General features: G+C 38.6%; 1 protein-coding gene across 3 annotated transcripts; it reads left to right on the forward strand.

Moving 5' to 3' along the window:
• Positions 1–9,076: 9,076 nt before the first annotated feature.
• LOC129367164 (WW domain-binding protein 1-like) lies at positions 9,077–23,963 on the forward strand. Of its 3 annotated transcripts, none has more exons than XM_055041461.1 (6): positions 9,077–9,506; positions 14,457–14,501; positions 14,797–14,835; positions 15,784–15,931; positions 17,053–17,214; positions 18,623–23,963. In XM_055041461.1, exons 1-6 carry the CDS (start codon positions 9,456–9,458, stop codon positions 19,624–19,626), a joined length of 1,449 nt encoding a protein of 482 aa, XP_054897436.1. In that variant the 5' UTR covers positions 9,077–9,455; the 3' UTR covers positions 19,627–23,963. The 3 variants fall into 3 exon arrangements, with proteins under 3 accessions (XP_054897436.1, XP_054897437.1, XP_054897438.1); XM_055041462.1 differs by having other exon boundaries at positions 9,491–9,506; positions 14,797–15,661; XM_055041463.1 differs by lacking the exons at positions 9,077–9,506; positions 14,457–14,501 and adding an exon at positions 15,579–15,661 and having other exon boundaries at positions 14,820–14,835.
• The last annotated feature ends 948 nt before the right edge of the window (positions 23,964–24,911 follow it).

The raw sequence follows: 24,911 nt of genomic DNA on the forward strand, positions 1-24,911 counted from the left end.
CCCATAAAGCCTTCATACACTTTCATAAACTGTAATTAAACTGAATAAAAATGAAAAATTCCCACAGCATAATGGTGCCACTTCCATACTGACGGTCTGCTTCGGGTGCCCCTTTTGAGCCTATATGTAAACTATTGTACATTTGTTTGTTTATATTCTAACACGTGCACACAACCCACTGCTATTTTTGGTTGTATAAGTATTCCATGTTGAAAAAGTCAAAAACAAAAATAAAATGTATGTCTATGTTCAGTGTATGTTCAGCAAAACGTAAAACAATTGACAACTTGTTCATCAAGCAATCAACACAAACTCCGCCTTGCAGTCGTTTAGCTTTCTTTCATCCCTGTGAAAGATGTGAGACTCCCCTAATCTGTCGTGCCTATGTTTGTGTTAGTAAATACCAACAATGTTTAAATGCCGAGCTTAAGTTTTTCATCATCTCACTCACAAGTGGTCAAAGGGTGTGGCGGGGACAAATGTCAGAGACAAAACACCACTGTAATTACCACCATTCATCAAGGCCCTGCTCACACGCACCACTACCTGTCTGTAGTGACTCACTGTGTGTCAGCTATTGTCCCGTTCATGTCTGCACAGACTTGGATTGGAATATATATATTGGCTGTCTGTGAATGTGCGTGTGTGTGTGTGCGTGGGCGTGTGTTTGAGTGTGCATTGTCCTACTCTTCAGGAACTCCTGCATCATCAGCACTAAGGTACTGACTTTGTATTATGTGATGCGGAGGTGCCAGAATAGCAGCCCAGTCAAAAAAAAGGAAGGAAGTTAGGAAGAGGATTCAGTCTGATTGTAAATGATAGCAATGACAGAAAAACATGTTGTGCTGCACATAGTTGGACTCCTCCAACTTCATGCCACAATTATATGTCTTTGATTCCATTTGTTCAAAAAACTTCATTGTAGTTTTGCTTTTCGTTGTTTCCGGGTCAGTTTTTGTAAGCAACTTAAAGAAACATGGATGTGATCGACCGTGGAAAGGACCATTTTATGTCAAAAAATAAGCATGTGTTAGAATGGCCCAGTCAAAGTCAAGACCTAAATCCAATCGATAGTCTGTGGTAAGACTTTTAAATGTATTCGCACAGATAATTTTTATGTAGTCTTCAGCTTTTTGGCAACAAAGAATGAGCAAGAAATTTGATCTCTAGATGTCACAGCTGGTTGAGACATACCCCAAAAGAGCTGCAGCTGCAGGCAGAGCAATAAGTGATTCTTCAAAGTATCTGCATTTTTACATACTCAAAATGTAAAAAAAAAAAAAAACCCAAACAAAAGCACATTCCTTTTACCTCAAGATTATCCATTACTTTGTTTTGGAATGTCATGTGAAATCCCAATTAAATACTCTGAAGTTTGTGGTTTACCATGACAAAATGTGAAAACTTTTACAGTGTAAACAGAAGAGAAACAGCTAAGTAATGTTTTATCCAAGAACAATAGGCAAAACCACAGATATTCCAGACTTCCCTGAGAAACAGACCAAAAAGAAACTCATGTAGAAGTTTTCATCAGAGCACAAACAACAAAAGAGGAGAAAAAACACAAGCCATGCTCCCACGTGATGTTTCTGCAGAGATCAGTAATGTAGCATTGATGAGTATGGCCTGTTTGCATATTTATGCGATAGAACAGTGTGTTCTTGTGATTCCCTTAGTTATCATTTGTTTTATTGGAATAAAGTGGAACTAAAGGCAAAGTCTTGAGAGCTTGGGGCAACAGAGAGAATATGCTTCTCTGGATGGTCGTGCAGAGGTTGCGAGCTGCAACAGATAAATAGAGAGAGAGAGAGAGAGAGAGAGAGAGAGAGAGAAACAGACAGAGGGAGAGAGAGAGAGACTGGCCCACAAACATACAGCTGTTTCTAATCGGTAACTCAGCACCGATGGCTGACCTACATTCTGGTGCATGCATGTCTTTGAACCCGTGGCCCTGCCAGACTCAGCCATGGGGGAAGGTAAAGAGAGAGAAAAACAAGTTGGTGGAGAGGAGTGGCTGGAGTCGAAATTTGGTGGAAAAAAAAGAAGTGGGGGAAAGGAATCACGTGAAGAAGGACAATTCTGTGTTGGTTTGTTTATAACAGATTGTGCAAGTCATATTTAGCATAAGTCGCAGAATGGCATGAAAGATTAAACCCGTGTGAATGTTTCTTTAACTCCAACATGCAGCTGTGCACAGTTAGGAGGGTGAAAATTGGTTTTTGGCTTCTTCTGATGGAAAAATCCTTGCTTTTGCCTTTCTTAGTCTACACCCTGCTGTCGGTCAAACAATTAAAAAGTTCTGTTGTGTGCATCTGAATGAGTGTAGCTTTTCATGAAGTTTCTGGGGCGCATCCAGCTTGCATTCCTTGCATGTAGAGGAGGGCTTCATCGTGCCAGGGGTCCCCTGAAAATGAGTCGTGGCAAAGTTCCCTATCTACAGATCTCAAACAGGACAAGTATTTGCTGGTTGATGCAGACCTTGAACTCACTGATAGGGATAAGCACGTTTTATAAGATCTGGGAATATGATCTGGAGCAAAAAAAAAAAAACCTGCAGAAAACAGAAACCGTTAACTTTACCATTTACACACACTCTGCTTCAGAGAGAGGAAGGAACTGGAAGTAGGTCACTGTGTCTCAGGACTCCAAGAGAAAAAAAACAGAAAGAAAATAGAAACTAGGGGAGTGGTTAACTCAGGACAACTCAGAATTTAAAGGACTCCAACAACAAATGTGCACAAAAATGGAGCAAAATGATCACAAAGGCAGGCAACAAATTCATGAAGCAACCTGCAGGATCAGTTACAGAACAACAGACTTTGCAGAGTTTACAAGACCGTTATTTTTCACAGGGGTTGAAACAGGTGTGGCACAGAAAATGCTAGCCTCAAAAACTGTTTGTGAAAAGTGCATGCTAAAATCAACAACTTTTAGACCAAAAAAGTTGCTTTAATCATCAAATGCAAGACAAAAACAGGGTGAGGGGAATTATTTTATCGAGTGGACTGGCTGGAAAATGCAGCAGCAGCACCAGGAACTGAATTAGTCAACCTCTGTCAGCAAATTTTAAAAAGCCATTGCAGGCGTGCTGAAAGTCAGTGTTTTCTTCCTGTGAAGGACTACTGACAGGGTTATTGGTGTCAGTAGTGACACTGTTGCAATCCACAGATGTTTGTGTTTTTTTTTCTATATTCCTGCAAGATTACTTCTGGGTTTGTTACTGTTGGAAAAGCTCTTAACATATTCAGTTGTTGGTTGTTGCTGTTAGAGTTTTGCCATTTGTTAACTCCTTTTTCTTAGTTTCTTGATTTAATTCTTCATTTGTATTTATTTATCTTAGGTCGATGTTAGTTTTTTTCTCTTTAGTTTGCAGTTTCTTTGCAAACTACTTCAGCTTTCTTTGTGTTAAATATTAATCTTACCTCAGCCTGGCTTTCTTCCAGAATTGTTCCTGGTCCAATTTACTCATCTCCATTCAATGTCAATCTTCACTATTGTGTCAGTCTAAGGTCTCTGGTTGTCATTGTTCTTGGACATTTATTCTGTTCTACTCTGCTTGATTGGTTTTGGATTTATTTACGTTCTTTATGTTCAGTTTACATTTCTAGATTTTTGTACTATGGACTTTGTTTTTGTAATTTTTTGGGTGTTATTGAAGATCTCTATTTTTGCTACACCTCTGCCTCCCTTTGCCTGCATTTAGGTCCTCTATAACCAACACCCCATCTGTTTTGGTTGCATCTTGTCCTGCATGTTCTTCTGTGTTCCTCTCTAGTTTTTTGGAGTCTTCTTATATTTGTGCTGGCCTCATTAAAAAATGTTTTGTCAGTAGGTGCAACCTCACATCTTTTTTTTATTATTTTTTTTTTAGAAAATTTGGTAATTCATGAAAAAAAATAGAAAAGGAAAACATTTGGAATATGACCCTTTACAATTTGAGAGTTTTTCCTCTCTTTTTTCACATGTTTTTCTTCTTTTTTTTCAGTTACACTCAGCATTCAGATGCTGAGTGTGAATATATTTATATCTATATTTAAACGCTATCCAAATAGCGTAAAATTAGGAGGTTTACCATCTCACTGAAACTAATTTACTCTTCAAAAATATTTGCATTTCTTCACCTTGAAGTCTGCATTAACGTTCTCCAGAATACTGACATTTTCCTGGAAACCCCCGAAGCCTTCACATAACATCTGTAATTTCACTGGGGCTACGCTGCACATGCCTGGGCTGCTTAATTCGGTTCTGAAAGCCCCTTGACGAACTCAATTTTATTTTGGTTATCAGCGTAAAGAGGGTTTGAATACAAATGGACTCTGCACTTTTCAGATTTTTTATTTGTCAACAACAAAAACCTAAAACAATCAGTCACTATTTTTTTTCTACTTCACTACCTTCTGTTGGTCTATCAGTTGAAATCCCAGTAAAACAAATTGAAGTTCGTGGTTGTAAAGTAATATTATAGGGAGTAAGGATACTTCTGCAGACTTTGTAAATGAGACCATCTAAAACACATGAGGATGTGTGTACTTTCTTACACTTGTCAAGCAGACTCCAGGTGTCTGTTGATGGTAAGTCATCTCATCTTTAACTCGCAGGCAAACCACACATAAGGCATTCTGTTTGTGTTGTGTTCTTTTTTTAGTTGTAGTCAAGGCTGCGCAATGATGAAATCAAATAAAGTCGTCTCATGTGATGTTTTGGACGTCTCACTCAGCAGCTTGACAATAACACTTGATAATATGCACTCACAGGCGTTGGGGTCCCAGTTAAATTCACTGAGCTTGCCAGGACTTGTCACGGGCCTCTGTTTGGCCTGTGGCTGCGTGTGTGTGTGTGTTTTGAGCACTCTGAAGAAGGGTGGGGCCTGTCACTTGAAGAAAGACTGTCAAAGAGAGGACCAGGAAAAACAAAAACAGCAAGACAACCAGAGTCACTATGTCACTATCAGTGAGAAGAAAACTTTCACTAATATTCCAAAGAGCAACTATAAAAAGATGGGAAAAAAAAACACACATTAGAGATTAAAATGTTGCTTGTATCACTGAGTCACTTTTGCAACCAAAAAGCAATGTTTCATTTGAGTTTTGATGTAATGTCATCTGTATCTATGAAACACTGACAGTCATGTTTGTTTTGGGATATTTTGGATGAAGACCTGCAGCTTAAAGCATAAAGACAAATGTTTGTGCTCAGACTAGAGGTCTGATCCTTCTGCAAACACGAGAGGAATAACTTTTTCAACACCGTGCGGTATCCGTTTGCGTGCAGCTCTGTTTGACAGCTGTATCTTTGCTCAGGGACGGCTGATTGGTAGAGCTTATGTTAACATATTGCCAACATGCTTCATAGAGGCAAATGGATCTACTGCCTTTAAGTGTCTTAATCAGGGACAGGTGGTCACTGAACGGTTTATGAGACGGATCTGTATGCCAGGTTTAACTGTCAGGAGTTATACCCAGATACTAAAATAATCTTGGGCGGCCCACCATGAATGATAACCCCGTTAAAGATGTGCAATACTTTAAAATGAATTCCCTTTTTACAGCAGCAGCATGATCTCATCCCTTAGAAAAATATATGTCATGTGCATTATGTACAAGTTGTTTGTTGCTTTTGTACCTGTACTGCTGATGTAAGTGGACAGAGAATTTATCCAAGTGAACCACTGAAGTCTTATGTGGATCCTACAGCAAAAAACCCCAGGAGTTTGCTAAAAAAACAAACAACAAAACACTGGTAAAATGTCTCTTCGCTGCTCTTCAGATACACTGAGCTGTCAATCTTATTGAACAAATGTAGCAGCATTTAACCTTGAATTTTATTCAGATGTAAAGAAGCTGATTTTCATTATGGAACTTCAACCAGCCTGTTTGTGACATTTCAGGACATGTCGCTTTGCAGGTTTTAAAATACAAAGTAAAAACAGGGCTGCAATAGACACCAAGAGAGATTGTAATGTATATTTTACAATGCAAATATGTGCAACTGAACAAGCAAGTTAACTTATAAAAGCATATTGTCTATGTTTATAATGAACATTTGCTGGTAACAACATGCAGATTTTTTGCTCTTGGGGAATGCAGCAGGGGTCCAGAGGCACATCATGCTGTCATTTACAGAAGCATTTTTATCTTAAATGTCATTAGTCAATGAGGCACCGGATCTGAATTTCACACGTTGGTATCTGCTGACAAATGCATGCAGTACCAGAGCTCTTTCCATTTCCTGGAGTTGGTGTAATTCTTTATAAGCTTAGTTTGCTGCTAGGTGTGTTTTCTGTTGGAGGTTGAGGCAGCAAAAGGGAAGTGAATACTTGCATAAAATGCGCTTTTCTTTTTACCGTCATCGTGACATCATGACCAAATTTACGATGGTTGCTCGACGGGCCGAGGCAAAAATAACACAAATGCCATGCAACCACCCAAAGCATTCTTCAATGTCCTTTTTTCTTTTTTTTTTTTTAAAAAAGCATCTTTTATTTTTAAACTATTATCAAAATGTCTACAATACAAATGGTGAATGAATGAGGACTTGATCATAAACTGTGTTGCAAAACATGACGCATTTTGTCATTGTGGGATTTTCCACTTATTTGTATATTTCAACTTAACAAATGAGTGGAAATTTTTGTTCGGTGAAATCCAACTCTGCAGTGAATTGACACTTTCATTTAACCTTACTGAGAAAGCAAAGTGCCATATCGCTATGATTTCAAATTTGCATTACGTCTGTCTGAACATTGTGATGAACGCAGGTTCTGAAATACATCACAGAGAAAAAATAAGAGGTGCAGCTTTCTCACTTCTTAAAAAGTCAGAGTAGATACGTTCAAAGAAAATATACACCAATTACAGCATACAATGTCTTTGTAAAAGAATTCAAATTCAAACTTCCTTATATTTTGTTGTTATTTTTGTGATAAAATCAACACAAAGCAGTGCAAAAATTACAAACAGGAAGAAAAATAATATACGGTTTTCAAAATATTTAACAAATGAAAGCAGTAGCTTTATTTAGTAAAAAGCATAACTTGAACATGATTCATGTTCTTGGGAGCTGTCCATAAAATTTGATTGAACATTGCATATTTTGTGAAAATAAATGAGCTAAAATTGCAGGCTGTAGCTGTAGAAAGCACACAATACCATTGTAACTGCAGAAAATGATCTACAGAGGACCCCTCAGGGGGCTGAATATAAATGTGTGTAACATTTTTCAAAATGTTACACATGAGGCACACATGTGTAAAAGCCTCTGAACCCACTGATCCATTTAGCTTAACTTCAGAATTATGCACCGGTTTTTATTGGTCAATCAGTTAAAATCCTAATGAAATAAATTGTGATAGGCACTTGGCCAAGATGATTAACACATTACCACAGAAAGAAGAACAAGACATAAAACAAGTTTCATTTTGACTTTAATAGGCAATGTTACAAATTGTGACGTGTGACGTCAGGCTTACTATCATTAGTGCTGACACACGTCCACTTTGACTGTTCAAAATTTATGCAATAATTTTTAACATAAGACTACAGATGTCCAAGTGTTTCATTATAGAAAAATTCTAATACCACAAAAAGTTTGTCATGTCTGGGTTTGGACATGCATGCAAATTTGCAAAAACATTTCAGAGGAAGTGTGTTATGTCATACTGTATCATTATATATCAGGAAACAACATGACCAGACATCTTCTCGTCAGTGCTTGAGAAAATTACTATTATTCACGTTGCAGTAAGAATGTGCATCATCGCATGCAATCCAAATGGATTTGCAGCATTTCCCTGAATAATACGAATTTAAACCAAACATGCACAACTCCTGACTGTCTAAATCAGGAAGATGGTGCCTCTATTTTGGTGCAATTTCAGGAACGATTTCCCATCATGAAGGGCAAAGAATGATTAGATAGCAATGCCAATAAAACATGCTTGCACGGACATTCATAAGATGTAATATAACCGAACACGAAGATATTTCCTCAGCAGGTCAGTGAACCCTGGGTTAACAGCTCGGTGAGAAAGGAAGTTCAGAAAGCAGAACTCTGTTGCCTGCTGCCCTCTTGTGGCAAATGACAGAACTGCATTAAAGATGGTCAAGATGCAATAACATTAATAGTAACACTCCCAGTTTGGGCCAAAGCACAGAGTAAACTTTTATTAAATCAAGCAAACACATCTGACATGAACTGTGTTTGAATCTGAAAACTAACCTCCACTAAATTTAACTGAGATAGCGAAATACATGAGGTTCACCAGGTGCTTACTCCTCGCACGTTTTGGCAAAATGCAACTACGGAACCCGCGAGGGGACACTGGAAAAGAAATTAGTTTTCGGTACCTCGCAAAAGGATTGCATTCCCTCCCAATACATGAGCAAATTCATTCTTGTCTATTTCGCACACAAAATAGTAAATTTGTTTTTATTATTATTATTTTATTTTTACTGTTAACTGCAGTGACAGCATAAATTCTAGATAGATAGATAGATAGATAGATAGATAGATAGATAGATAGATAGATAGATAGATAGATAGATAGATAGATAGATAGATAGATAGATAGATAGATAGATAGATAGATAGATAGATAGATAGATAGATAGATAGATAGATAGATAGATAGTCTTTTGTTGCTTATAATGTTACACTTCTGCCGTCCAGCAATGATGAAATCACAAAAGAAGACATGAACTCACACTGACTGGGTTTTATTCAGCACATATATGTCAGACTAATGAACCTGCAGTTTTTCACAGACACCTGTAACGCTGCTCATGCATTCAGACAATGTTTTATCATTATTTCAGTATTTTTTCATCAGAAACACATCACAGAGCGAAAATGAATGCAAAATGTGCTGCTCAATTCCTGTGTGTATATATATATATATTGAAGTTGAATCGTTTTCACTTGAAAACAAACGTTTTTTCCCCACTAATAATCATACATTTAAGAAATGATGATGTCCCCTGTTTCAGATGTCTCTCCTGTTTTCGCCTGACTGACTGCACTTCCTCCAGGAAGTGTTGGAGCGGCGTGAGTGAGAGCCATGCAGCCCCGCTGAGGCAGCCTCCGCGCGGCTGTTGCTGGGAGCTCCGGCCAATCAAAGCCGCAGCTCTTCGGCGCAAGTAGTTTGGTGGCTGAGGAGGCATGACATCATGCTCATCTCCGTCCCTCTCCGCTACAAACTCGTGCTGAAACATGGGCCCGTCCCCGCGGCAGCGGCGATAGGGCACGCGTCCCCCGGCGTGCATGTCCAGTGAGATTTTGACGCAGCTTCCAGTGTTTACTCCGACACAGGGTCCGGTGTGTGCGGCAGAAAAAAAAGGGGGGGTGGGAGGACGTGGGGGGAGAGGAATGGCGGTGGACGGCGCAGCGTCTGTGGAGTGGGGACAACGGTGATCGAGCCTTGCGCATTCTGATGTGGAGCCTGATGCCCGGCTGTCTTCATGGATCCAGAGAAGACGCTGACTTTCTGCCTTGGGCTGAAGGCTCAAGAGGTAAGACACTGCGCAGGTTTGCTCTGATCCACACACACACACACACACACACGCACACACACACACACACACACACCCCACACACACACACGCACACGCACACACACGCTGCTGTCAACAGGCTGGGCTGGAGTGACTCTGCACAGCAACATGCTTCCCCCTCTGGCCTACCTGGCTCCTGAAAAAACAACCTTTCCATCTCCACTCAATCACTGCATGTCATTAAGTTTTTTTCTTAATGATGCCCTTCTGTTTTTTAAGTTCATGCTTAAAATGTCTTCATTAAAGTCTGTCAAAATCTGCTATTTATCTTCTTGCAGTCCACGTTTGTTCAAATTGTAAAAATGTAGAACCTTGATGACATTTACAACAGACTCATGTGAAGCACAAGCAAATGAAACAAAAATGTGTAATAGGACTGGTTTTGTATAAAACAAGCAACAGTGTTTCACAAGGCTGCAAAGAAGCCTCGAAGGAAATAGAAAATCTATTATTATTTTTTTTGTGAAGTAAAATATTGCTTAATGTTATCTATAACATTAAGAAATGTTTTCTTTTTTACGTATTAAATTAACATAAAGAGTAAGCATTTATGACATTCACAGTGTTTTTGCTCTGCAGAATTTTCGCCTTTTGATAGTTTTGTTTGTCGGAAAAGAAGTATACACTAATAGTAGCTGCTTAATTAATCAGACTATCAGAGCCTTAGAACAGCAACAGGAGAGGGAGGGGAAAATGCCATGTTATTCTGTTCCATACAGCCAGAAAATGGGTTCAACTCTGGTCACTTCAGGGCTTTTGCTGGGATCTCATTAAATGAACTTCAAACTAAAAGAAATAAATGTTTGGGGTTTTGAAACTGTCTCTTAAAAATCTGGTATAAGGTGAGACCCATGAACTTCAATGACTCTGAAGACGCCTCACACGTGTTTGAGGTTCCATTTTGTCAAAAATGTTCCTGTTTGAGGTTGTGGTTGTCACATTATGTTGCAGCCAACAGGATGCTCTTTTACCTGTATCTTCCTCCTCTCCAGCCCTGTCAGTGTAATGTGGGCAGGATGTGGTTTCGACATTGTGCTGTTAAAAATGTTTCTTTTGGGGGATGGGGAGTAATGGGGGGTTTTGATGTCTCAGTAGAGTTTGTTTGAAGGGGGACAACCTGTTAGGCCTGTCAGTGTATTGATACTTTTATTGCAAATACATATGTGAATTTTTTATTTTTTTTTTTATTTTTACGATGCAACTTTGTTGATCTTATTTTAAGTAAAATGGCTGCAGCAGAGCTTGAAAGGATACAACATCTTCCCAGATCAATACACTGGGTTTCTTAGTTTTTCTTGATTATAGATCTTGAAAAGAATCTTTAACCCAAATTGTTCATGCTCTGTCTAAACTTGCATTCAGTTATGTCTTAAAATTGAGCTTTATTTTAAGCTAAGGCAGTCATGCTGAAATTGGTCTATTGTTTGATTTGGAAAATGTAATTAATGAGTTTTTGTTAAATTGACCCCATGTAGATCATCAGAAAGTGCACATATTTACTACGTGATGCTTGAAAACAAGTGGCTAAACTTTCCAGCACTCATGTTCTGCTGCATGGTGTGAAAATAAATGCCAAGCCAGGATGGAAAATGCGCTGTCAAAACTCCCGTCATGCAGAGTTTCTGTGGTAAGGCTTTAAAATAAGAATGTGTGTGAGGTGTAGTCACTCTGAGACCACCAAGAAACCTCACAGGTTTCACAGTCCCCTCAAAGTCCGCAAAGAAATAAAAACCCGAGTGAAGCACCAGAATTACACAAAATTCCGACTAGTCAATAATATTTCTGCCGCTTTTATTCCAAGTGCTTCAGTTTCAGAAAAATAAATCTAAGACTTTTTAAAAATGTTCGCTTATTCATTTGTTTTAAAACAAATGTCTCTGACATTGCAGTATGATGTTGTCTATTTTATTTGAAATATTTATATTATCTCTAGGGAAGACAATAAAAACAAAACATATTTGACAAGCCATCATTTGCTTGTCAAATATTATAAGCACTAGTGATATTTTATCTGATGTTTTTGAGTTTTACTGCATTATGAAATATTAAGCAGCCACCGAGTATTTGTTCATAGCACATTTGTGGCCTTATATTGGTTAGTAATCACATATCAATGCTATTTTTGCCACAAATTTAATGCTGCGTATGCACAACTTCTGATGTTTGCGTGTTTGTGTGTGTGGGTGTGTTTGTCCGGATATGGAGCACACATTGCTGGGCCAACATTGTTCAGTTGTGCTGACCACAGGCAGCAGTCAGTTGTTAAGCAAGCATGTCTAATTTACATGGCTGCAGTCTTGGTGTGCAACAAGCCCAGCTCTATTTTAATGTTTTGACTGCAGTCCCTTATGCAGCACACATGGATATTTTACCTCTATTGCCTGCTGTCAACCCACATGACCTTCACTGAGGTGGAGGTCATATCTATAATCTTTAGATGTCAGTCATGTAGTTTCTTTTTTAATGATGTGATAATGGATGACAAGTTTCCAGCACCCTGAGACTGTACACAAGCCGCAAAGAAGGAGGCAGAGGACTAGTGAGTGTGAGAACCACTGTCCAGGACAAAACATCTAAGATCCATAAATACATCAGGGACAAAGCCTCAACAGACAATGTGCTCAGTGAATGTCTCAGACAACAGGGAACGGAGGCTGAGGTGCCAGAGATACCATCATGGGAGGACAAGCCCCTACATGGGATGTACCACCAGCAAATAACCCAAGTAGCTGATATCAGTAATCCTACCAATGGCTGGAAAAAGCTGGACTCAAGGACAGCACAGAGGCCCTCATCCTGGCAGCCTGGAACAGGCCCTAAACACCAGAGCAATAGAGGCCCAGATCTACCACACCAGACAAGACCCAAGGTGTAGGTTGTGCAAGGAGGCCCCTGAGACAGTCCAGCACATCACAGCAGGGTGCAAGATACTGGCAGGGAAAGCGTACATGGAGCGACATAACCAAGTGGCAGGCATAGTGTACAGAAACATCTGTGCAGAATATGGACTGGAAACCCCAAGATCAAAGTGGGAAACACCCCCAAAGGTGGTGGAGAACGCCAGAGCTAAGATCCTGTGGGACTTCCAGATCCAGACAGACAGAATGGTAATGGCGAACCAACCAGACATTGTCGTAGTGGATAAACAACAGAGGAAAGCCGTTGTGGTAGATGTAGCAATACCAAGTGATTGCAACATCAGGAAAAAGGAGCACGAGAAACTGGAGAAATACCAGGGCCTCAGGGAGGAACTGGAGAGGGCCTGGAAGGTGAAGACCACAGTGGTGCCTGTGGTCATCGGGGCCCTCGGGGCAGTAACCCCCAAACTGGAGCAGTGGCTACAACAGATCCCAGGAACAACATCAGACATCTCAGTCCAGAAATGTGCAGCCAAAATACTGCAGGACCTCAAGCTCCCAGGCCTCTGGTAGAGGACCCGAGCTCAGAGGATAAGAACCACCCGCGGTGGGTGAGAAGGGAATTTTTATATAACTTCAGCACGGATTACTGATGTGCACAACTCAAAGTGCCCTAAGCCTCAAGGTCATGGACTGATGATCAGACATTATTCTGCTAGAATGCAAAATTTATGATAATACAAGTATGGCAAGTATGGCAGTTTCATCAGACTACAGTACATGTCTCCAAAAGCTAAAGTCTTTGACCCTGACTGCATTTGTAAACAGTCATTTTCTAATCTTTTTGGAGTAATCTTTGTCCTTGCATAGTGGCCTTTCAGCCCATGATGGTAGAGAACTAATTTCAAGGCAGACAGTGGGACCGTCTTCCAATTTCAAACAAGGTCTTTTGCGGATGCTCTAGAACTGATATAACCCTTTTGCATAAAAAGGACATTCATTACTGGGGCACAGAATCTGTCTCCTTACTGAATAGTATAGCTGGACATTCCCATGCAATATGTCTTGGTGTCTGAGCTGGTAAACTTGATGCCTTCAAAAATCTGGCAATTCTACTTAAGCATGAATTAGAGGCTCTCAATTTTCTTCCTGATATCTTTCTTGTTGTTTTTTTGTTGATGTCAAACAACAAAACATCCATGAGTCTGCTTCAGTTTAATTCAAATGTCACCATAATTTACAAAACTTAAAAAGCCATGGTGAAATCCTTTGGGCTTTCAGAACTTTCTGAAAAGCACAACAATCCTATTTTAAGTCAGTTCAATTAGATAATTTTAGTAATTCCAACCTGTCCCAAAACAATACATGTTTAATCAGTTTTAATATCTGCCAGTAAGAAAAACAGGTCATGTTTGTTTTAATACAGTGTATGCAGACATCTGATTTTCAGGTGTATTTTTTCATCTTCTTCATCCGTCTGAATGTGTCGCTGGAAAGAAGCATGTCTGGATTTCCCATCTGGATCTTTTTTATTGGATAACATGAAGATGTTGAACTGTTGCAGGCATGGATAACTGATTAACATTTGTGATTATGCGCTCTGAAAAAAAATGTTGTCTTTAATTATTCAAACCTTTGTCTATTTGAATCTGGTTCCCTCATGTGTCTCTCGAACAGTTGACCAGAAAAACCTAAGTGTTTATAGAATTTTTTTTTTTTTTATCTTAGAATATTGATGCTACGTAGTCTTTACCACTTTACGTATTTCATGTGTTTAAGCAAGACTAGTAAGAAGAACATCAGAGGCCACAGGAAGAAATTTTGTAAAAATGCCCAGAAATGAGTGATTTCTGTCACGTAGAGACAAATCAGTGTGTTTAAGAGTCTCTTTGTCGCCTTGATAAGCCAGCAGACAAGCAGCTGACAGTCTCTGACTGGAAAAGTGTTTGCCACTTTTGGACTAATAACATATCGTTTGCTTCGTCTTGCCATCACTGTCTTATCACGCTCGTGCTGTCCTCTGTCCTGATCATTGTGTCTTTTTTATCAGATGACAATGTCCCTGCAGGAGCTGGTTGCACCTGAAGCTGTAACGGTAAGGAGGTCAGCTTTTAAACGACAAAAAAAATAAACCCTTTTGCACATGTGGCTAATAAAAAGAAGGAAAAAAAAAAACTCACAGCCTGTCTCTTAGTTGTTGCTATGGCAATGCATTGTTGCTCGTTAGCACTTCTGAGTCGTGTGTTGTAACCAGACCAGATTTAGATGCCTTTGCTTGTTCCAATGTTGTTCCCACATTTTTACAATGTGTTTAATATTTGCCTGCGTTTAGCTGCAGCGTGATGTTGTCCAATTCAAATGCAACTTTTCTTGTATTTGTCACACTCTAGGTGCCTGTGCTGGAGATTGACGGAAACACCGCTGACAAGGTGATGTTTGTCTTTTGGATTTGACCTGCAAATGATGAAAACTATCATGAATCTGCTAAAATGTTTTGTGCCTCACAAGAGTAGCGAGCTTTATCAGAGTTTCCCACTTTACAATGACAAGCTTCAATGCATATATTAGGATGTCATGTGATTGTCCATAACAAAGTGGTGCTAATTCTGATGTGAAAGAGAAAGGATAATATGTGGCATAACATTCTTTTGTACATAAAAATCTGACATTATTGCATGCTTTTTTTATTAAACCTTTTCAACTCAATGCTCAGTAGAGCCACGTTTTGCTGCATTTACAGCTGCTTGTCTGTTTGACCAGGTCTCTATTTGAAGCATCTGAAATTGGTGTGCATTTTTTTTTGCAAACCAACTCAAATTCATTCAGATTGGACGGAGAATGTCTGAGAACATTCACTGCCGTGTCTTGCCACAGATTCTAAATTGGATTTAGGTTTGGACTTTGACTGGGACATTCTCATAGACTGATATATTTTAACCAAGATCATTGCAGTCAGAAACATGCTGCAATGGCCTTGCTGAGGTTGTATATTTAGGGTTGCTATTCTGTTTTCATTTTCAGATGACATATTGGACAGATATTTTTCAGATTGTCAAAGCTTTGAATACTGGATTATAACCTAATCCTGCTTTAAACTTCTCCACAACTTTCTTCCTGATATGTCTGCCGTGTTCCCCAACAAGCCTCTGTGGATTTTATTTGCATGTATCAGAGAAGAGGATCCAAAATGTAAATGGACACCACACTTCAAATTTATCCGCCAACATTTTACTTTCTCTTCCTTGTTGTGGAATGGTATGTGTTCATCATAAAACCCCAAAGACAGAATGTAATAGTATGAATTTATTAGTATGTCCGTTTATCTGTTGACAGAAGCTGACTGTGGTTACATTGCAGTGTCTTGCTTTGTCCACCAGGTGGTGGAGCATCACGTCGGTTCTGGCAGGCAACCCGTGGTCAGTCCCAAGTACTGTCCAGGAGCCAACAACAGTCCAGGTTACCGGTGTGAAACAGGACACTGCTGTGGAGAAACAGGCTGCTGTACCTATTACTATGAACTCTGGTGTAAGTCAATTGACTACTTTTAAATTAAAATGAAATGTTCCTATAATGAGAAGGTATTATCAGGGACACTTTTGTACCTTTTCATAACTTTTATTCAACACATATATCTATATAATTTGAACTGAACACTACCTTTTTAAAGCAGACTTGAGGAAATGTAGACTATTTTAGTCAGGTTAGTTTAGCATCAGACAAAATTAACCCAAGAAAATACAAAGAGCAGTTTCCAATTTGATAGACAGAGAAAAAAAAATATCAAAATTGACCTACCACTGTGTGAAAATATAGCTGTTTCCTTGTAATTCAGGTATTAACTGAGATTAATCACAGCTTTTGGCTGAATTTCACAAGCAACACCCAGGTCTGGCTATTGTCACATAGAACCAATAAATCACTAAGAATGAATCAATCCGGCAATATGAAGTAGACTCAAAGATCACAAAAAGCAACACACCTTTTGATTAAAAAAATACAAATAAATCACTGACATAAATCAGTCTGCAAATGGTAACAAACCCTTTTCTAAAACCCAAAACCACATTTTGATCATACCCAAGAGTTACAAAAATATTATGACATTCTTATTAAATTCAGTTTGAAACTTACACCACATTCAGCATCATTTAAACAGACAAACTAGGCTGGTCTGGTGGTTTTTGGCTACTGTTTCTGCTTAAATCCGCTTTTAAGCAAATGTTTGGCTATCAATACCCAGGACAATGATCTAAGTACACCAGCAATTTCACCTTTAAATGCCTCAGTGAAGATTTTCTTGAGTAACCTTTAAAGATTTTCTTGAGTAACCTTTAAAGTTTCAGTCCCAGAGGACGAGCTTAACCCTTTCAATCATAGCAGTTCACCAAAATTCCTCCAGAGGGTTGCAAAAGACACATCATCAGGTCTGACAGAACACACAAGTTATTGGGTTTATGGGAAAATAACTTTTTCAGAGTACTGTTGAACCTCAGGGGTTATGTTTATGTTTCGTACTACTAATCACTTGTGATCGTAGGGACACGTGACGCCAAAACACATTGATCCTGCCTTTTGGCCTCCTGTGATTGATTGACGAACGTGCTGAATGTCGTTGTTTATTTACAGAGCTGTCTTGCTTCCCACAGGGTTTTGGCTGCTGTGGACGGTCCTGATCCTCTTCAGCTGTTTCTGTGCTTACCGGCACCGCCGAGCCAAGCTGAGAATCCAGCAGCAGCAAAGGCAAAGGGAAATCAATCTAATTGCTTATAACGGAGCCTGTAACTACCCGTCTTCAATGTTGGACCTCAGTATGTTGACTTTATTCTGAAGTAATTCTGAGCAGCTTTAAATGTGATTCATTTGACTGAATCGTCCACGGCCATTTCTTTGACTTGAGGAGCTCCAGATTAGACTGATTAGTGGAAGAAAAAAAATGTTCACAGTGGCAACAACAATAAAATGTTCCATTTGGCCATAACATTTTATATTTAAAAAAAAAAAACCCAGATGGGAACTATTGAGAAGTTCTCATTGGGTCCTCAGCCTACATCATCCATCAGAATCGTTTTGGCTTCTGACTTATCTTACAAAATTTCGTGGACACCAAAGAGCAAAATGTTCTTCACCAAATAAGAACCAGCAGCAAGAACTCCCAAACAGGACTGCAAGAAAAGAATGATTTCTTTTTGTTTGCACAGTTCTGGGAGAGAGAACAAAGTTCCCTTTTATCACAGAATATGTGGCAAATTATGTTTTTTTATCACAGATTTTAAGGTATTATACACCAACACAAAGTATTGCATAATTGTGATTTCTTTTTTATTCAAGTGAAAATCAGAAAAGAGCAGAGCCAAACAGCCAGAGGATTGATGGTTTAAATGAAATTATTTTCATATGTTAGAATGGCTCAAAATCCAAATCTAAATCAAATTCAGAAAATTTGACTTTAAAATTGCTGTTCAAAGATGTTCTCCATTCAGTCTGACTGAGTTAAAGTCATTTTGAAGGACTATCAGCAAAAAGCTTAGTTTCTAGAAATTCAACTCTAGTAGAAACTGAACCCAAAGGGTTTGCAGCTGCAATTGAAAGAATGTGAATATAAAAAGTATTGAACTCAGGGCTGCTGAATGTCATTGCACACCAATTTAGATTCATACTTATGACTGTGTTGAACTCCAATTGAAACTCCAGAGCTAACTTAATTGTTGGAATTTTTATAGCTACTATTTTATCCAATTTTGCTTCCTTTAGCACCGCATACCATCCATCCATTTTCTAACCCTTGTCCCTAGTAGAGTCGGGACAGTATATACCAATAAATACAAAAATATGATCAAATAGTGTTGCTGTGTACAGTTTAGTGATTAAATAAAATATGTCTATGTACTTGGTTTTCTGAAGAAGCCCAGTTAAAATTCAGAAGTTTTTTTTAAGTCGTAAATATTTTATTTTCCCTTTTATTATTATCACAGTAAATACTATAAAATATCATGACATTCAGCAAGGTCCATATGACCCAGCCCTACATTTTGTGCTCATCTATTACAGAAAATTCTTAGAAAATATTCTGAAGTTTGTGTTTCAACATTACAAAGTGCTTAAAGATTTAAGTAATGCTTTAGTCAATTGTAATTATGACAGCAACTGAGTGGCTGCTGGATGTAATTCTTTGTAGCGTTTGGCAATTTTAAAAATGATTTTAAAATTTTGCTGCAGGTTTTCTGACTTCTCTGAAGCTGCCCTCCTATGAAGAGGTGGCTGCCCAGCCCAGCACGCCTCCTCCTCCTTACAGCTCCATCTTCGCCCTCCAGGGAGGGACCACAGCAGGTCCCAGCTCTTCTTACCCTCATCACCACCACCACCGGCACCCCTGTCCTCCGTACCTGGGCCCCGGCACCAGTGGGCTGACCTCTTCCCAGAGCTCCGACAACTACACCAGCTGCTCCTGCGAGTCCTGCTCCCTCACCTCCCCATCCAGCACCTCCTTCTCGGTCCAGGTGACCGACGAGACGTATGACAGCAGCCGTATGTCCACACCCAGTGAAGCCGGGTGTGACTACGCTGTCGTGCCGAGGTCGTCGCCTTCCCCGTCTCAAGTTCCCCCGGATCTGATACCCGCCGCCACTCCTGACGTCATACCAGTGCAGCGACGCTCCTCTGCTGGCAGCGACAGACTCTCGCCGCCTTGTCCTCCGCTTTCCCTCCCTTTACACTCACAACTCTCACATCCCGCTCGCCTCCCTCTCTCCCCCCTCGTCCTGTTATCTTCTGCTCCTCCTGGTCAAGTTCATTTCCTCGTGCCCGCTGACCCATCGGCGGGTGTGGAGGCCTCACCCTCACCTTATAATGAAACACCCTCTCCTTCCGCAAAGGATCTGCACTCACCAAACACAAATAACAAAGAGGAGCAAAACCAAGATAGGGACGAAGAGGAGGAGGACGAAGAAGACGAGGAGGATCATTTCAGTCACAGACGGCTCACAGGCGACTCTGGCATCGAGGTGTGTCGCTGTCATGTGAGGAGAGGAGACGAGGAGCTGCAGAAAGGGCGCTCGGATGAGGGGAAGGGGGAAGGAGCAGTGCAGGAAATCGGCAAAGATTCCCCCAGATCAAAGCTCAGCGTGAAATCATCCGTGTTGGATCCGTGCGAAGAGGTTCCCTCCTCTCCCACTGTCACCTACAAGGCCGATGAGGCTGTCATCACTGTGGAGTCCTCCTAATCTGACAGCTCACATGAAATGGCTCAGTAGGCAGGAGTTAGATATTTATGCTTTACAGCATTTATGTAGACCAGGGCGAGTAGGTGAAGAGTGGGCGAATCACTGAAGGAATGTCTTGCAGATCTTACTGCAATAGTTGAGAGGAGTGTAGGTGTGACTGAGATTTCTGATCACTTTGCAAACAAGGCACTCCCAGAAAAACTTGAAACTGAATATTTATATTAGATGAGAGAAATGCCTGGGTTTTTGACAAAAAAATAAAAATAACAGTGATTCAGTTATCATTGCTGAAACCACTTAGCAATGGCTTTGCTGTTACCTGGCATGCATTGCATGCAAAACCCACAACAGAGGTATTCCTTCTCTCTTTTCTTTGTCTTTCAATCTATGGATACAGTGTTGCCCTAAAAGGGACATATTGACATGGAAACCCCGTGTGTCTGGTTCTGGTTGGCTTTGGACGCCTTTTAGGGAAAATGGGGGTTTTAAGAAGTGAATAGTGAAAAAAAAGATTAAAACTGTAACAATTAAGTTTTTTAAAAAGGATTTGACTAGAAATTTGGACTTTTGTTTAGAGATCCACCAGTTAGTTTGACAGTCTTCCCTTGATCTACTTTGATTAGTGAAATCAAATTAAATATATTTATATTTTTTTCCTTTTCTATCAACTCCCAACATTTTTGGCCTATAAACAACTTTTTTAATTCTCTTACATACAGATTCAGCCACAGATTAGGGTGTTATATTGTAATTCTTTCATTCTTTTCCTTACATTTTAAGGTTCTACCTCTATGAAGAACATGCAGATTGTTTTATTCTATGTTTCATCAGCCGTGGCTGATTCTGAAATCTAGAGCTATGATGACATAGAATCAGTCAAAATTGAAATTGGTAGGTCAGACCTCAAAGAAAACTTTAATTGGGTATGTGCTAGAAAAAGCTGTTGCTTTAATGTTTTTTTTTTACATTGTGGACAGCTGTGTGTGCATTCAGACAGCTAAAATTAAGCTATTTTTGGTTGAACAACTTTCGACTGTTTTAGATTTGATACAGCAAAAACATTGGCTTCCACTGCCTTACAGACCACTACTCATTTCATGTATTAAAGTACAGTAAAGCACATCGTTAAGCCTCTTTAAACACTTAGAAAAATATTAAGGTTCACTCTTGGGTGAATCATAGAAGCCTGCTGCTTCAAAATAAACCTGGATAGTGAGTGATATGTGTTCTTAACTTTCTTTCTACAAAGTTGGATTAACAAATACGGAACAAAGACATGCTAAAAATAAACGGTTTCACCAGCATGCATCCCGTTGCTTGTACAAGAAGCCAGAAAGCAGCAGTGTTTTAAAGCTTTCACATCTTTAGAGTGGTATTATTGTGGTTCCACTTTGTTGTTCCAGACTGTTAGGTGTGCATACTATAATTACCAACTGTTTCACTTTGGACTGAAAGTCTTTTGCTCTTTTTGAAAGGCGACATGAGTCCAATTTCTCCATGAACCCGACTGTTGAGAGTTTATAACATTAACATTTTAAAATTAACTTTTGTTGACTGATGATGAATGTAGAAAGGTTATGCATTCTGACAAGCAAAACACAGCAAGCTGCATGGAGAGCTGCATCACGAAAATGCAGTCAGACATCTGGGTCTGGTTCTGTGTCTTTCAGTATTTTGTAATGTTGAATATCAGGACTGAACTGAAATGAACTGAGATTTTTTTTTGTGTTATTTTCTGACCTTTGCCTCATTTAATTGATGTTTGTAAAATAATGAGCTGAACACAGCGCATGATTTCTACCTGTAAAGTGTTTCCTCATCTGCCTCACTGTTGCTAAGTACATCAGTATGTGGCTATGGATTGGTCATAAAATTTGTCTATGTAGAAAAAAATGAAACAGAATTTCAAGTTTGACCTTTAGAAAAAAAAAATTGAAAACTTACATCTTGAAGGTAAGAAAAAGAAAACCATACACAAAAAATTAAAACTCACAATATTAAGAGAAGCTACATTTAAACAGAAGGAAACTTCAATTTTGATAAAATATTTGTTTTGTTTTGACATCCAAGACTTTCTTCATTTCTGTGCTTTTCAAACAGTATCTTGAAACATACAAATAGTCTAGCCCTGATTTCACGTCGGTACAAATTGTTTAAGTTTGAGACAAAAAATTGTTTCAAATCAATCTTTCTGTGTATTTGTTCTGCTAATGGAATAATTATCTTTGTAGCTCACTGACTAAAGGCCTCTTGACTGTGTCTACATTCAAAAGCTGACTTGATTGTCAGTTAAAATTTTTCTTTTTCATGTAAAGCTTCATGAGCTGAAAAATGATTTCTTTTCAAACTGTACAATGTGTGGTTTGTGACTGTTCTTCCTCTGGACTAAAGAAAATCTCCTTGTAGAAGTGATTTGATCTTAGTTGATCAAAGTATTTTGTGCCTATAGATGAATACAGATACTTAATGAGCCATTCTGTAGTTTCTACATGCTTTCATTAGATTGTAATTAGCTCTACTTTGACAGATGATTTTGAAGTGCTGAAAGTTTCTTTATTTTGTGAACCTTAGAAAGATAAACTGTATTTAGCAATAGTACTTGCACTTTTTCCTTTTTCTATTCCATGCTGATTAATAGGACATAAACTGTTATAAACATTTACCTCTTTCAAAAAAAAAAAAAAGATGTGTGAGCCATGCCAGTTGGAGACTATCTATTCTTTGGCTTAAGGTTCCTCCCAAATGCAAAGTGAGATTATGAGGTCTTACCTTTGATTACCTTATATTTTTATTTACATGTCTAAGCAGCATTAAGTTTGAGATTAAATGAAACTATTTATACATAAAAACTATTTATCTGCAATATTATATATGGCCTTCAAAAACAATGGCCATCTCATTAAAGATGTGTAAAAAGCCTTTGGAAGAGAAACATCCCACTGCATCACACTTTCTGTTTGAAGACCTTTTTCACATATCTGCCATTTTTCATGTCAAAGCACAAGTGAAAATGTCAGCATTGTACACATGTGGTGGTAGGACAGAAAACATTTTTTCTCAAATTCTTCTTCAAAAAAACATTTGGGATGTCAATAGTTCTAATGGTTATGTAGAAGTGTGCTTGATAAAGCAATATTACAACCTTTAAATTTACAACAAAATTTAAAGGTTGAAATATTACTGATTTCTTTGTGTGTAATTACCACTCCTGTAAAAAAAATCACTTCTTTTTAAGGCTTTTTACACATGTTTACAAATGGCACCCACAATATTGGCAGGTGCTTCAGGCTTGCATGTTTGCTTTTCAGTAACTAAAAGATTACATGAATGAACAAAAAATGCAAAGTATAATTGTGCATTTTGTTTTATTACCCTTTTTTTTATCAGTAATGGGTATTGCTTTTTTCTAAAGACCTCTTTATCTTGTTTTTATCTGTTTGACAGTTCTAGATTTGGTGAATTGTTTGTGTGTTTTCATTTCCTACTATATAAAACAAAGCAAAAACAATTTACAGATTTATTTATTTATTTAAATTTTTTTTTTGCAATACTTTTAACAGATTTAAGAAAAAAAATGTTTTTTATTAATTTACCTGGACAATAAAATCAGAAGAAATCAGAAGAGGCCTTATAGAGCTCTGTAAAATACTACAAATTTGTAAACAAAAGGCACAAACTGGAGTCCCTAAGTCAAAGCCAAACACCCTGAAGTTCACATCCTTTCTGCCTTTCCAGCAGCTACAAAAGCCCAAACTATAAGCAAAGGCGTGATGCTAGACTGTTACCTTGCTTGAGTTTTGTGTGCAGAAGACTGTTTGCTCCTTCGTCTGAAGCCGTTTTCTTCTTCCTCTGAACTCACGTTGTTGCAGCTGGATGACACCTAAACATCAAACTGTTTTCCTTTAACTCGTGCAGAAGTGAGACAGCGGGAAGTCTAACAGTATCTAAATGTGGTTGTTTGTGTAGTACTTCAGATTAATATTATTACTACGTGTGATGTCCTTTGAGGGTATCTTTGTGCAACTCTACCTGCAGCTCCTCAGCGTGTCGTACGCATGTGTGAGAGTTTTTGTGAGGCTGTGTTGTTAAAATTGTTGCTTATTGTAAGTATTTATGGTAGCTGTCATAATGTCCTTTGAGTAAAAATACTCAGTTCCATGTATACCAAGTTATTTTTTTTATATCCTATTAGAAATTGTAGCTATTATGAATGGAGGTCATGTTTTTTTATTTTTGTCTATTTGCTTTTCAGTGTCGGGTTTACTCCCATCAGATACATGTGATCAACAAAAATGTTTTTTGATAAAATAAATTAATTAATATGATATAAAAATCAATTCACATGTCTCTATTTCCTTTATTGTGTTTCATTGCTTTAGGTGTCCTTTGTGGTGTAAATTCTGATGCAAAGCCCAATGTGCTAAAAACTCCCACTCACAGGAATCTGTCACTCTGAGTAGATTCCTATGAACCACGAACCCAGAAAGCTCTTCACACATTTCCAGTTTACCATCGGTGTTGTAATTTGGCTCACAGCTAATTGTGTCAAGTCGACCATCCCGACGTCTGACCTGCCATTCGTCACAACTCCTCGAACTTTTTCCACAGATTTTTACACTACAACTAGGATACTAAAAGTGTTTCAAAAAACTTTTAATGACTTTATAAAAAATTGTGAATGATCTTTTTGTGTTTTTAGAAATTGAAAACATTTTTGATATGTCTCGCCATTTTGCGTGATATGTGAATACACATTGGAAAGCTCAGTCAGTGTGCAACTGACAAACCTTTTTTTTAAATGTATTTGTTTATTTATTTTTGCACTTTAGGTAATACTTGGAGGGAGGGCCCCCACAGCATGGAGTCATGTGGCTCATTATAAAGGCTCACACTGGTTTCAACAAATGGTTTTTACTGTACCGGTATTTTATTTATGAATGTAAAATAGGAAGGCTAAATACACATGCTTGCCACATTTTTAATATCTTTATTTGTAAGATAAAAAAAAATCTCTTAAACTCATGTATTATTTCCCCTTCATTTCCATATGGCAGTGCCCTTGCATTATTTTGTGTTAAATGCAGAAACATAGTTTTGCAAGACCCTGCATGTGCTTATTATGCAGCAACTGATATGTTACGTCCAGGTAAGAATTGCTCCACTGTTAGGTTTGCTGCGCATTTACATAAAATCAAAAGAAAAAAAGAATAAAAACTGAAATCAACTTATGGCTTAGAAGTTGCTCATAGTATCTCTATGGCAGATAATACAGTCTTAGCACTGTC

The sequence above is a fragment of the Poeciliopsis prolifica genome, unplaced genomic scaffold, assembly GCF_027474105.1.
Source record: "Poeciliopsis prolifica strain line A6 unplaced genomic scaffold, Auburn_PproV2 SCAFFOLD016, whole genome shotgun sequence".
NCBI lineage: Eukaryota > Metazoa > Chordata > Actinopteri > Cyprinodontiformes > Poeciliidae > Poeciliopsis > Poeciliopsis prolifica.

Coding starts and splice junctions, on each gene's coding strand:
- LOC129367164 (XM_055041461.1), top strand. CDS start 9,456: ATGGATCCAGAGAAGACGCTGACTTTCTGCCTTGGGCTGAAGGCTCAA. Junction 9,507..14,456: donor TTGGGCTGAAGGCTCAAGAG/GTAAGACACTGC, acceptor CTTTTTTATCAG/ATGACAATGTCCCTGCAGGA. Junction 14,502..14,796: donor TTGCACCTGAAGCTGTAACG/GTAAGGAGGTCA, acceptor GTCACACTCTAG/GTGCCTGTGCTGGAGATTGA.